Source organism: Lepus europaeus, chromosome 8 (genome assembly GCF_033115175.1).
Source record: "Lepus europaeus isolate LE1 chromosome 8, mLepTim1.pri, whole genome shotgun sequence".
NCBI classification, from domain to species: domain Eukaryota; kingdom Metazoa; phylum Chordata; class Mammalia; order Lagomorpha; family Leporidae; genus Lepus; species Lepus europaeus.
In genome coordinates this window covers 67,956,079-67,969,592 of record NC_084834.1, presented here as the reverse complement: position 1 = coordinate 67,969,592, position 13,514 = coordinate 67,956,079, and the positions used below count along the sequence as shown (strand labels likewise).

General features: G+C 43.0%; 1 protein-coding gene across 1 annotated transcript in view; it reads right to left on the bottom strand.

Annotated features, from left to right (window-relative positions):
* Window positions 1–13,514, bottom strand: part of LOC133765287 (rho GTPase-activating protein 20-like) — an 81,461-nt gene that overhangs the window by 11,688 nt on the left and 56,259 nt on the right. The window contains exons 7-10 of the mRNA XM_062198901.1: window positions 10,067–10,246; window positions 5,721–5,857; window positions 4,348–4,509; window positions 508–614 (exon numbers count right to left, since the gene is read on the bottom strand). Coding sequence (XP_062054885.1) covers window positions 508–614; window positions 4,348–4,509; window positions 5,721–5,857; window positions 10,067–10,246 — 586 coding nt within the window. The remainder of the gene's footprint in view (window positions 1–507; window positions 615–4,347; window positions 4,510–5,720; window positions 5,858–10,066; window positions 10,247–13,514) is intronic.

The window sequence follows — 13,514 nt, the reverse complement described above, 5'->3', positions numbered from 1 at the left end:
CAATTCATTGAAAGCATTGCCCTTCTTTGAAAGGCAATAGTACAGGAATGCTGCCTCAAGCCAAGAGTCTAAAGTAGTGATGGAACAAACACATCCCAGGCATGAACGCATACAAAAGTGCTTGACTGACTTCAATTCTATAAGCACACACAAAGATCTCCACTTAGTTGCTTCTGACAACATGACGGTCAGACCAGTGGTCAACTGTTCTTGTAGCATGTTTCTGACACCAGCAAGCTTCCTCCCCACCAATGTCATACATTCAGAATGTGCACAATAGTCAACAACTCGATGATAACACTATTTGGGGAGAATAAGAACTCAATGACAATGGTAGAGTCTACATGTCTGATTCTGGCTATGGTATGTGGGACTACAAGAACCCTCTTCACAATGTGCACTCTTATAGTGGTTCATGCTCGAGAGCAGAAGAGAATCTTTTTCTCAGACTATGTCGGTTGCTTTCTGAGGCATGTCTGGAGTAGAGTACCAATTATATAGAATCACCTCTGGATGTCTCTGATCTCCTTGTCGTTCCCTTTATCAAAAACATTCAGCCACTGATCATAGAGGTCGGCTGAAAACAGCGTGCCAGGAAAGGCTCGAAGACAATCCTTACAGAGATTAAAAAAGAAGTTATATCAATTTGTTGGCAAATATAGATTGGAAAAATTACAAAGAAAACATTTAATTGCAATATTTCATTTAATCTCCGCTTTTTCTCTAGACGTTCAAACTGTGACCTCCATAGAGTTTGGCCTCTAATTCCCACCATTGTGTACATGCAGAAACGGGTGCTTCAATTTCTTCTGACTTACACTAGAGGTGTACAGAGTCTGAGAAGTTTTGGAAGGGAAGAAACACCTCTTATTGTCTCAATCATCTTCTGGGGGGTAGTTATTATGGCATAGTGGATTTATCTGCTGCCAGGGATGCCATCAACTCATATCAGAGGGTCCCTTCAATTCCTGGCTGCTCTACTTCTGATCCAGCACATTGCCAAAGTGCCTGAGAAAGCAGTGGGTAACTGCCCAAGTACTTGGGGCTCTGCCCTACTTCAGAGACCTGAAACGAGTTTTGGGTTCTGGCTTCAGGTTGGCCCAGCCCAACCTGGGCCACTGCAGAAAACTGGGGAGTGAACCAACATGTGGAAGATTGATATCTCTGTATGAGCATGTGTGTGTGTTTGTGTCATTGTAAGCTTATTTATTTATGCAAAAGATGGAGTTGACAAGGGGGGGAGGGGAGACAGAGAGGGAAACAGAGACAGAGAGAAATCTTCCATACACAAATTTACTCTGCAAATGTCCACATTGAATCCAGAAGCCAGGAACTGCACCCAGCTCTGCTATGTGAGCGGCAGGGACCACAGTATTTGGGCCATCTTTTGCTGCCTTCCCATGTCCATTCGTGGTAAGTTCAACCAGAAGCAAGCAGCAGGGACTCACATCAGTGCACATGTAGGTTGTCTGTGTTGCAGGCAGTAGGTAAATGCACTGTGCTACATTGCCAGACCCATACGTGTCTCTTTCTATCACTCTGCCATTCAAATATATAAAACAAATCTATATAGTCTTCTTTGCCTATATTTTAGCAAAATAGTACAAACGGACAGATCTGCTTATGGGTCATCCTAAACCAAATTATGCACTGAGGACATGTAAACATACATACTTCACATTTTGATTTCAGACTAATCCTTTTAAGTCTTAGCAGCAAAAGTTCCGAACCAAATGAACTAAATATACATACATGTACTCACATAAAATAGGAAGTAAGGACTGGACATTCTGACTATGTCTGTTCCCTGGGGCAAAATACTCTCCTAATAGCCTCATTCTACTTTCCTTTTCACTAGCTCATTGATCAACTCTTTACAAATATAACCAGAAGATGGTGGGATTTATATTTCCAGTTCATATCCCCTTGCTAGCTTTCTTTCCACTGGTCTCACTATATGGCCCATGACACTTTTAAATAGCAGTGTGTGTAGGAAATGCCTCTCAGTAAGTGTTGTGTTCATAATGCAGACATTGTTCACTCATTCTAGTATTTCTTGAGTAGTCATTTATGTCATATCCAGTTTGGACTACTGGGGACAGAACAGTGAAGAAAACGGACAAAATCCAAGCCCTCTTATACCTTGACTATGTCACTGGTGTCCAATACTCTCCCACTGTAATTACAGCCTTTGACTGTTTCCCAAGGAGTATGTCCAATATGTGTGGAGCTCTGAATGATGTGGAAGTCTGGGATGGTTCAGGAGTAGCTTTGTCTGCTGAGTACTTACTTCCATGCATGTGGGGTATGTGCCTCTCTTGGCTTTCCCTGTGCTGCAGGATGAATAGACGGGGCATGTTGTGGAAGCCACACTGTGAGCCAAGGAGAATATGTGAAAACGATCTGCTGTTGTACCTCTGCTTCTAGGTAGCTCAATGGCAAATTCAACTCGATGATTGTATTTATTTTTAGCCTGGACCAACTCTCCAGGTGATTCACATGGTATTTATCAAAAATCAGACTCCAAAGTCCTCAGAGGGGTAAACCCTGTATCTTGTTGAAAAATGACATCAACTTCATGTACAACAGAAACAACACAAACATGTGCCTGTCTAATCTAGTGTATATTTTTATGATCTGAGTGATGTACATGTGGGCCTGTAAGTCATTACAGAAGTGTAACCATTTAACATGTGGCCAAGCATTGATGCAGGGTAAGGAAAGAGCAAGTGTAATGAGCGTTTCAAAGAATGTAAGGATATTTTTTGTAGTGATTACGGTATTACCAGATTTTTGTTTCACAGCTGTTGAAAATACCAACACTTCAATTTTCCCTTATAGAAATGTACCTGGATACTTGTGATTTTACCATATAATTTTGAAATACATGTGTATTTTGCATCACCTTGGTTTTTAGAATTCTTTGCTCAGGGCTGGCACTGTTTCGCAGCAGGTTAACACCTTGGCCTGAAGTGCCAGAATCCCATATGGTATGGGCGCGGGTTCGAGGCCCGGCTGCTCCTCTTCCGGCCAGGTTCTCTGCTATGGCCTGGGAAAGCAGTGGAAGATGGCCCAAGTCCTTTGGCCCCTGCACCCACGTGGGAGACCCAGAGGAGGCTCTTGGCTTCTGGCTTCAGATCGGTGCAGCTCTGGCCATTGTGGCCAATTGGGGAGTGAACCATCGGATGAAGGACCTCTCTCTCTCTCTCTCTCTCTCTCTCTGCCTCTCCTCTCTCTGTAATTCTGACTTTCAAATAAATAAAAAAAAGAGAATTCTGTGCTCAATGGGCAGAGACACAGAGAGCGAGACACACATACACATACACACACACTGTTCATGAAAGAGGAAGAGAGACAGAGAAAGATCCTACATAAACGAATGGCTGTAAAATCCAGTTTAGACCCTGGTTGAAGCCAAGAGCATCATCCCTGCCTCTCACATGGGAGGCAAGAACCTCAGTACCTTGGCCATCTTCCACTGCCTTCCCAGATGCATTAACAGCATGCTGGATCAGCCCAGCACAGCAGCCAGGACTTGAATTGGTGCTCTGATATACGACGCCAGCAGGCCAACCCCCAGCATACCCTGCTATGCCACAACACAGGCCCAACATTTTAAAACTTCTAACGTAGCTTTGCCTGCTGCAACACTTTCAAAGTCAGATTTACAAGCTGAGCTTTGTGCTGGGGCTCATTACTATGTAAATATAACTATGAGTATTGGCTTAAGTACAATGGAAATGAACATAAGATGCCAACAGTAGTCAAAATGAAGGCAGCTCCAAATAGCAGAGTCCTGACACCACATGTGAAGCAAAGGCATAAGAGACAGGGGAAAGAATGACAATGGAAAGAATGGAATTTTCTTGGCATTTATGTGTATTTTTAATTAATTTTAAAAGCCATGTTTGTTTATTCTGGAAAACACCTAGAATGGTTTTCAAAATTTCAAATAAAGTTTCTTTGGGAAACTCTGATGTCATTAGGAAGACACTGTCAAATTTGGCAAACGCAGGAGATTTGTACTGGCCAAAATTCTCTATGAATAACCAGGGTTTATTTGGAAGATGCTTGGGCAACTATTATGAACTATGCTAGCATAATTCTGCATGGAGCATTCAGATGAGGACAGCAAGCATTGAGTCTGAAGACTGAGGAAAGCTATCTAACAAGCAGAGTCTGCCCAATGAAGGGAGTAGCTGCCTACAACCTGGAGTTTCTGATGTGTTTTTCAGTTTCTCAGACGCTTAACTGATTAGGCCTATTACTCTTCTTGAGATGTCACAAGGAATGAAACCCATCACACAGCTTCCATATTGTGCATAGATGATGCCAGAATCCCCCTACCTTTAATAGTGTTGCTAACACAAGTGGCGATTCATTGCCCCAGTCGCCTCTAATTCCTTTATTAAATCTTTCCTTTAGGGCTATAAACGACTTCATGTCACCAACTTTTTGAAAAATATTCTCTGTCTTTGGCCCTTTCTGCTTGATAACACAAATCATCTCCTGTGGAAAAGAAAAAGGAAAGCTAATTAAAGGACATTTCATACCCACAAGCCCAGAACAAAAGCTAGCCCCTGTAGAGAAGCGTATGTGAACTAATACAGCAGGAGCTGAAGTGGGGGAAGAAAATTTGTTTCAGTGTCTCTAAATATATGTTTGACCCATCCATCTGATCTGTGTCCACCCACTAAATTGTTTTGAATGCTGGCTTTAACCTATTTTCCTTTTCAAGGAATGAAACTTTTAAACCAAACTTCTCTGCTTCAAGCTTTTAATGAATCACTCTCTCCTGTTCTCATTATTTCCTAGTACTGATGACCTTTCCCAACTAGGAAAATCTCATTGCCACACTTGTTGCCACACTTGTTGACTTTCATGTCCTTCTGCCCCATCTTCATGCCAAGAGGGGAACAAAGTGTCACAGTCAGGTATCTCCAGGAATTTGTCATCTATTAGGTCCCTTAGTTTACATGAGACCTTGGGCATAGTACATTACCTTACTCATGCTTTCCTTTTATCCATGAATGATGTCACAGTGATGAGGATCCTAGCAACTCCTTCAACTTATGAATGCTGCAAGGGCTGGGGCACCATCTAGCATGGAACTAACTTGATACATTCCTCCCCACCTAGCATAAAATGCCCTACATCTAGCATAGTGCGTGTAGATGTGCTGGACAATCAATGTGCCAACTCTTAAATGCCCTCCCGGGAAATAACATAGGCCACGTTCTGTGGCTTTCCTCTGACACATTCTCTTATGATAGAAGGATACATAAATGGCAGATGATCCATCTAATCATCTGAAATACAAACCACACCCATGTGAGGGACGTTGAGTTATAAGTTTGAGTCATCTAGACAAAAAGGAAATGAAGGAACACTTCAAGGAAGAGGCTAAAAGGGGAACATGGGGAGATGTCGACTCAAAGAGACTCAGAAACATTCCTTTCTGCTGTGTGTGAGCAGGTGACTGGGTAACATCGCTGACACCAGCAGAATAAACGGAACGGTTGTTTCTCCTGTTGCGTTTGAAGTAAGAGCACGATAACTGATCTGACTGTTCTTCTTTGAGGTCACATTCAGAAGGCATGCCGGCCAAAGCCAGGGACTGACAAATGATGGCCTCATCTGAAACACTTCTGGATGATGACACCACCCCCTCAGAACGCTCACTCCTCAGGAGGGCTTCAGAAGATCAAAACGATACCTACCAAAAGTGTGAGGGCCAGGTCCTCCACACCAGACATTCTCAGGAATGCTGGCACTGAAACAGCAGGAGGGGAGTCCTGGGGCAGGTCATTACGGCTTCTGGTAATGCCCCAGCAAGACAGCCAGTTCGTGGGAAAGCCTGAGGAGAAAGTGAGACCATTAGCTGTAGAGGATCAATGACAGATTCTGTTTCCACCCTTTCCATTTGACAGATGATTGTTTCCACCCTCAGAAAAGACAGAGGCCAGCGCCACGGCTTAACAGGCTAATCCTCTGCCTTGCGGCACTGGCACACCGGGTTCTAGTCCCGGTCGGGGCACTGGATTCTGTCCCAGTTGCCCCTCTTCCAGGCCAGCTCTCTGCTGTGGCCAGGGAGTGCAGTGGAGGATGGCCCAAGTGCTTGGGCCCTGCACCCCATGGGAGACCAGGAGAAGCACCTGGCTCCTTCCATCAGATCAGAGCGGTGCACCGGCCTTAGCGCACCAGCCGCAGCGCGCCAGCCGCGGCGGCCATTGAGGGTGAACCAACGGCAAAAGGAAGACCTTTCTGTCTCTCTCTCTCTCTCACTGTCCACTCTGCCTGTCCAAAAAAAAAAGAAAAAGAAAAAGAAAAAGAAAAAAAAAAGAAAAAGAAAAAGAAAAGATCCATTTGTGGTGTGCAAGAGCTTACGATCTGAAATTGGCTAGTTCCATCCACGTGATGTTCATGAACTTTTCTTCCCAATTTCCTATAAGCTGGCAGTTAGAATCAGGTGTTTAGCCTAATTGTTAAGATGCCCTAGGCTCATATCAGAGTATCTGGAGCTGATGTCCATCTTTGGCTCCCAATTCCAGCTTCTTGCAAATGCAGGCCCTCTGAGGCAGTATGCATGGCTAACAAATTTGGGTTCCTACCTCTAACAAGCACAACATGGAGTAAGTTCCCAAATTCCAGCTCTAGCCCTGCCTGTCATAAAGGAGACATGCCATAAATACCAGATTCCAGTTCTGTCCCTGGCCCATGGCCACAGCTGACATTTAGGGAGTGAATCAGAGGATAGGAAACTCTTCTCTTCTCTCCTCCTCCCTCCCCTCCCCTCCCCTCTTCTCTCTCTCTCTCCCTTTCTCTCTCTCTCGCCTCTTGTGTGATGGTCTCTCAAATCAAACAATCAATTAATCAACCAGAAATGAAATATAAAGACTTGAGGAAGCTGCTCAGGTTCAATTCTGGCAGTGCTACCTACAGTTTTTGCTTTTTATTTTTTTGCACAATGAGACACCTCACATTGAGTTATATGCGTCCTCTTAAGTTTACCCAGTGGAGTCAGGCGTCAGAACTCATTTGAAAAGCTAAAAAATACAGTTGACATTCAAACCAAGTGGAGTCTCATCATCTACTTCATGCTAAGTCACCTTTCCCTATGAGATTTCCTGTTTGGTAGTCTGAATGCCCAACCACCAGCAACTCACTCCCATCAAAGAGATCTGCACTTCATGACACAAGCTCCCTGATATCACTCAACCAGCCTCTGCCTCCCTCACTCTTCAGGGTTACAAAGCTTTACCTGTTCCCCAGGTGATTTGATTCCACCTTCTTCACCTGGTTCCCAAACGAGTGGCAGGATCCCATGGGGCCTTGTTCCTTGTGCCACCCTGCCAAGCTATACAGACTATATTTTAGCTACCCATTAAGCTCTGCCAGGTGAATGCTGAAGAAGAATTTTCCACAGACAAGAGGATCACCAAGGAAAACATGAGTTTGGAATATCTACTGCTCAGCTGTGCACGTTTTCTAAGAAGGCACCTAAACTTTTCTTCTTAAATGACCCATTTATGCTGAATATCATAAAAGGCACCAGAGGGGTCAAGGTGCAGTGTGATAGACAGATGGGTGAAATTGCCAAAAATAATCTGGTTTTTTAGATTAATTTTATTTATTTGAAAGACAGAATTACAGAGAGAGGTAGAGACAGAGAAAGGACTTCCATCCACTGGTTCACTCCCCAGATGGCCACAACAGCTAGAGCTAAGCCGACCTGAAGCCAGGAGCAAGGAGCTTTTTCTGGGTCTCCCACATGGGTGCAGGGGCCCAAGGACTTGGGTCATCTTCTACTGCTTTCCCAGGCCATAGCACAGAGCTGGATTGGAAGAGGAGCAGCCGGGATGAGAACTGGTGCCCATATGGGACGGCTGCGCTTCAGGCCAGAGCTTTAACCCGCTGTGCCACAGCACCGGCCCCCTCCCCAAATAGCTTTCATTAGCCATCTTCTTGGCATTTCTGGGCCCCTGAATGCATCACCATCAGACAAACAAGGGAAGGCAATCCTCATGGTGCTGTATCATTGAGGAAGCCAGGATAGGCTCCAAGATGTGCCACTTCATCAGCCAGCCCAGTTACTCAATTCTTTGGACTTTCCTTTGACTCAACTTGTATAAGAATGACGCTATCCACACCTCATTGCACTATTATAATGTATTACTCAGCATGGCACACAAGTCATCACAACCTTGAAGAAAATTACTTTCTTCTATAATCATTTACAATCAAATGGTGTAAGGGATCCTACACATCAGTTTCCTCACCCTAAAGTAAACTTTATCTCCACTCTCTTTCTGGCTAGTCAGTACTCTCCAGATAGCATGCAGTCACAAAGAAATCCAACACCAAGCATTCAAAATTCCACCATTTTAAAAGGAGACAAGAAAAAAGCAAATGCCATCTCAACTGCAGGAGGCTACTCATACACACTACCATATCCAAGTTTTTGTTTAAAACAGGCAAGAGTACATGGTTTAACTCGTGTGCAACCTGGTGCACCTAAGACTCACCTGATTTCATTATTTAAAAAACTACTGGGACATAACCACTACTTAGTTGTCACACAGCAAAGCAATTAAGCATCATGCTCCATGCCTTGATATGAATCTATACATCCAGAACATATGGGAACAAAGAGAGATGAGTGCCATTACAATCTTTCTCAAACAAAAATACTTTCGGTGCTTAGCTGAGGCTTTCATAAGGTACATTATTTAGTGAGAGAGCATGCATGCTGCTTCTGCGACCAATGGAAACAGCAGCCATTTTCCATGAGACACGTTGCATAATTCAACAAGCTCACTTCAAAAACACTGAGCCTTTCTGACAGTCCTGGCGATGCTTCTGGTGGTGGCATTCTCTTGCCCAAATGGGGGTTGTGGATGTTTAAAAAGTTAAGATTTACAATCTTGTATAGGAGCAACATTTATAGAATATTGCTATATGCTCACAAATTACAACCAAAAACACATTTATAAGCTATATAACTCACAGAATATCCTCACAACAAGAAAAGTACGAACACCATTCACAGTGGAAATTATTATATTCTTGCCACAAGATTTCCCACCTTACTAAAAACTGTTCTTCAGAGAAAGGTCTCTCAAAAGAATACTGACAAGTAGGGAGAGAATGGAAAGCAAAAAGCTGAAACATCCCTGACCGTAACTGTTCAGTCCATGTCTGGTCTAGATATGCATCTGAAGCCTGGAGAAAGTCAGCATGCCATGGGCATAATGAAGAGATCAATTCAGGAAGCAACCCTCTAGCCACTTCAGCCCAAGCCAGAAGAGATCCAAATGCAATGCCACAGTTTCTCACCATCCTGGAGATCTTCCGTATAAGCTAAGTCTAAGGCATGCAGTAAATTGATTACTTCCTGCTCTCACTCCAGATTCAGGGGTAACCTCTGGAATGGTTAGTCTTCATTTCCAGGCCTTCACACATGATGCTCTTCATTGTAAAGATTTATTTGTAATACAGAACAACACACAGAGAAAGACATCTTTCATCACTTTGTTCTCTTCCCAAATGGCCACAACAACCAGGAATAGGGCTGGAGATTAGAACTCCACCTGGGTCTCCCACATGCGAGACAAAGGACCCAGGTATTTGGGTCATTTTCTGCTTCCTTCCCGGGCACATTCTGATAAAGCCAGCGAGCTTCATCAGAACTGGGAAAGCCAGGACTCAAGCCAATGCTCTGATGTGGATTGCAGGATGCAGCTTAACCCACTGTACCATGATGCCAGGCCCCAAGAAACTTCTCTCTAGAGACACATAGGCTTGTGCATGCATTATTTTATGGAGCAAATGCTCAGGGTATCCAGAGGAGACAAAAGTTCTAATGTAGAAGAACCACCGCAATCCTCCTGGGAGTGAGATGGGTTCTGACTTTGAACAGTTTCTCTAAGCCTGGTTCTTGGTGAGTACTGGGTCCCTGTACTTACGCACACCTCCTCCCTCAGGGAGAACAGCTCTCTGTCATGAATTTTTTCTCAGGAATGCATGGATGAGCAGAGAGCAGAACCCTGCTGGAAATTAGACTTACTGCAGCGGTGCTGCCTTTTAGCCGTGTGCCTGGGCTTCAAAACAAACTGGATCCCTCCATCAGACAAGATCTCCGGAATGGGATCCTCCACGCTCGAGGTGGAGGTGGACTTCCCCGGTTCATGATTATGAAGAGCAGCTCGATGGTAGCTTGCTTGAATAGCATACAGACATTCATGCCCTAGGCAGAGAAAAATCTCAATAAACATCAGGCTGATGGTGACAGGTATGATCAAACATGCCTTGTTGTCAGTGTGGGTACAGCACCGGGGACAGCTCAAGTTCTCCTGGGGCTTCTGCAAGGAAGAGAGCTGTGTCTCGGGTGTGAGCATCAGGTGTGCTCTCTCTGGGGAGGCACTGCATAAAGCAGGTACCCAGGCAGAGGACCTTTCCAACGCAAACAGAACTAGTAACCCATTGCCTAGCTTAGAAGCCCAAGATCCCTCAGTGCACTGCACATTGATAACTTGTTATTTCCGTTGTAAAGTATAAGGCCTCCTAAAATCTGCCTTGACTCCAACTATATTTTTACACCTCACAATAAAAAGATGTAATCAATTTCAACCAGATTTCACTCCTTTCCATACTTACCATCCTCATATGAGTAAACATCAGTGGTCTGCATTTCTTAAATGACTGGGATATATGTCATGAGTTGCTGTAATCTAGAATCTCTCTCCCACGATGTTAGATCATGAAAAGAGACTTCATTTCTCTGTCAGTTTTATAGCCTGTGATTCTCAAGAGCACTGGGGCCATGGTCTGCTGTTACACTTCCCTCCTACTTTGGCCCTCTCGGGAGCCCCTCACAGCTAACTAGCTGAGGGAGTGCTGCAGAGTGTTAGAGACCCAGAGCCATCCTACCAACTGATGTTCACAGAGTACATGTAAAGTCATTGCTTTCCTCTCTCATTTTTAAATTGCTGGCAACCCAAGAAATTCTCAAAGTCCTCTGCTACTGGTGGGTATTAGCAATTGAGATGTCCATGAAGACACCTGTGTCCCACATTGGACCACCTGGTTTGGTCCTTGATCATGGATCCTGACTGAAGCTCTCTGCAAATGCAGATCAGACCCTAGGATGCCGAGCTGTTGTCTTGAATACTGATGTTCCTGCCACTCATGTGGAAGACTGGATTGATGACCTGCCTTCTGGCTCCTGGCCCTTGCCCTAGGACACCTCCAATCTTTGTGGACCTTTAAGGATAGAACTAGCAGTTTAACATTCTGTTTCTATTTTTGCCTCTCAAAAAATAAACTTCGAACATGTTTTCATGATTCTGTGCTGTCAAAGGGATTTTCTTTTCAACAACAAAGTGAAAGCTCCCTTTCTTCAATTTCTGACATATTAGTTAAATTTTCCATTTCATGGGACATTAATACTCTGTTCAGAGCAAGAATTATAGCACCTTGTCTCTTTCATGGTAAAAGAAGCTTCTATCACTGCAATTTTAATAAAACCAAACCATCAGCATAACCAGGACAGAGAAAGATGATCAGGAACTGAGAGCATATGAAACACACATCCTTAATGACTGCTAGGGGTCACCAATGACAGATACACTCTTAGGATTTCTTAGAGCCAGTCACCATGCATGCTATTGTTCGGGTCCAAATCATCCTCCAGAAAAAACATTTTACATAAACAAATGCCATCTACTCAATAAATTCATTTACAGTATTTGATTTTCACACTAACTCTATTGCTATCTTGTTACAAAGATGTCAAAATTAAGGAGAAACATCATAAAATAGGTGGTTGGCTTTTGTCCTCAGATGTATTTAGCAATTCCTGAATTTTGAGACTGACAAAGTACATTCAGAAAGAACAGAAACTTTATTTTTCAAATTTTCTAAGTGACTTGAAAACATTATAAATTACACATTAGTTTCTTTACATGACTGTTGAAAGAAGAATAGGAAGATTGCCCAGGTAAGTAATACTGTATGATTTCATAGAAATCACCAGCATTATATCACAAAGTCTATGACAAATGGTATGCCTCCTTTCCTTTCCAGGGCTTGTTTCTGTGAGAGACACTGAAACACATGATGATTCATGAATGGTTTCTTCTTTATATAGGTTAATTCAACAACTATTTTAGGAGAGGTATAATGTTTTTATCAACAACCCCAAGATCAAATGATAGAAAACTCAACAAAAAGAATGGCTGAACTGTACATGTTTGTTAATCAAAAAACCTTTTAGGAGTTTGAATGTGATTATCTTAATTGTTAATCATGCTCAAATAACTTCTTGGCATAATTTCACAATAAATATATATGTGTTTGCAGATGACATGCATACACACACACACACACACACTCGCACTCGCACATTCACAAACACAGGGGAACCAGAAACTCCACTAAAAGACTACTGGAACTCATAAGAGAGCTTGGTAAAGTTGCAGGATATAAAATCAATGCAAAAAAAGTAATAGACTTTGTGTACCCAGACAATGCCAAGCCTGACAAAGAACTTGTAAGATCAGTCCCATTCACAATAGCTACAAAAATGTCAACACCTTGAAATAAATTGAACCAAGAAGGTGAAAGATCTCTACAATGAAAAGTATTGAACATTAAAGAAAGAAATAGAAAACAGAGAAAAACGGAAAAATCTTCCATGTTCATGGATCAGAAGACTTATCATCATAATGTCCATATGACAGAAAGAAATTTACAGATTCAATGTGATCCAATGAAAATACCAAAGGCATTCTCCTCAGATCTAGAGAATATGATGCTAAAATTCATATAGAAAAACAAGAGAGCCCAACAAGCTCAAACAATACTAAACAACAAAAACAAAACTGGGAGCATCACAATACTAGATTTAGAAGCATACTACAGGGGCCAGCACTGTGGTGCAGTGGGTTAATGCCCTGGCCTGAAGTGCCGGAATCCCATATGGAGGCCGGTTCAAGACCCGGCTGTTGCACTTCCAATCCAGCTCTCTGCTATGGCCTGGAAAAGCAGCAGAAGATGGCCCAAGTCCTTGGGCCCCTGCAACCACGTAGGAGACCTGGAAGAAGCTACTGGCTCCTGGCTTTGGATCGGCACAGCGCCGGCCGTTGCGGCCAACTGGGGAGTGAACCATTGAATGGAAGATCTCTCTTTCTCTGCCTCTCCTCTCTCTGTGAAACTCTGACTTTCAAATAAATAAATAAATATTTTTTTTAAAAAAGCATACTACAAGGCATTGATAATCAAAACAGCCTGGATCTGACACTAAAATACATACATAGATAAATGAAACAGAATAGAATCTTCATAAACCAATTCAACATGTACAACCAACTAATCTTTGGACAAATGAGCTGAAATCAATACCTAGAGAATGGTCAGTATCTTCAACAAATGGTGCTGGAAAGTTGGATATACATGTGCAGAAGTATGAGATAAGAACCCTACCTATATACCTATATACCCTATACAAAAGTCAA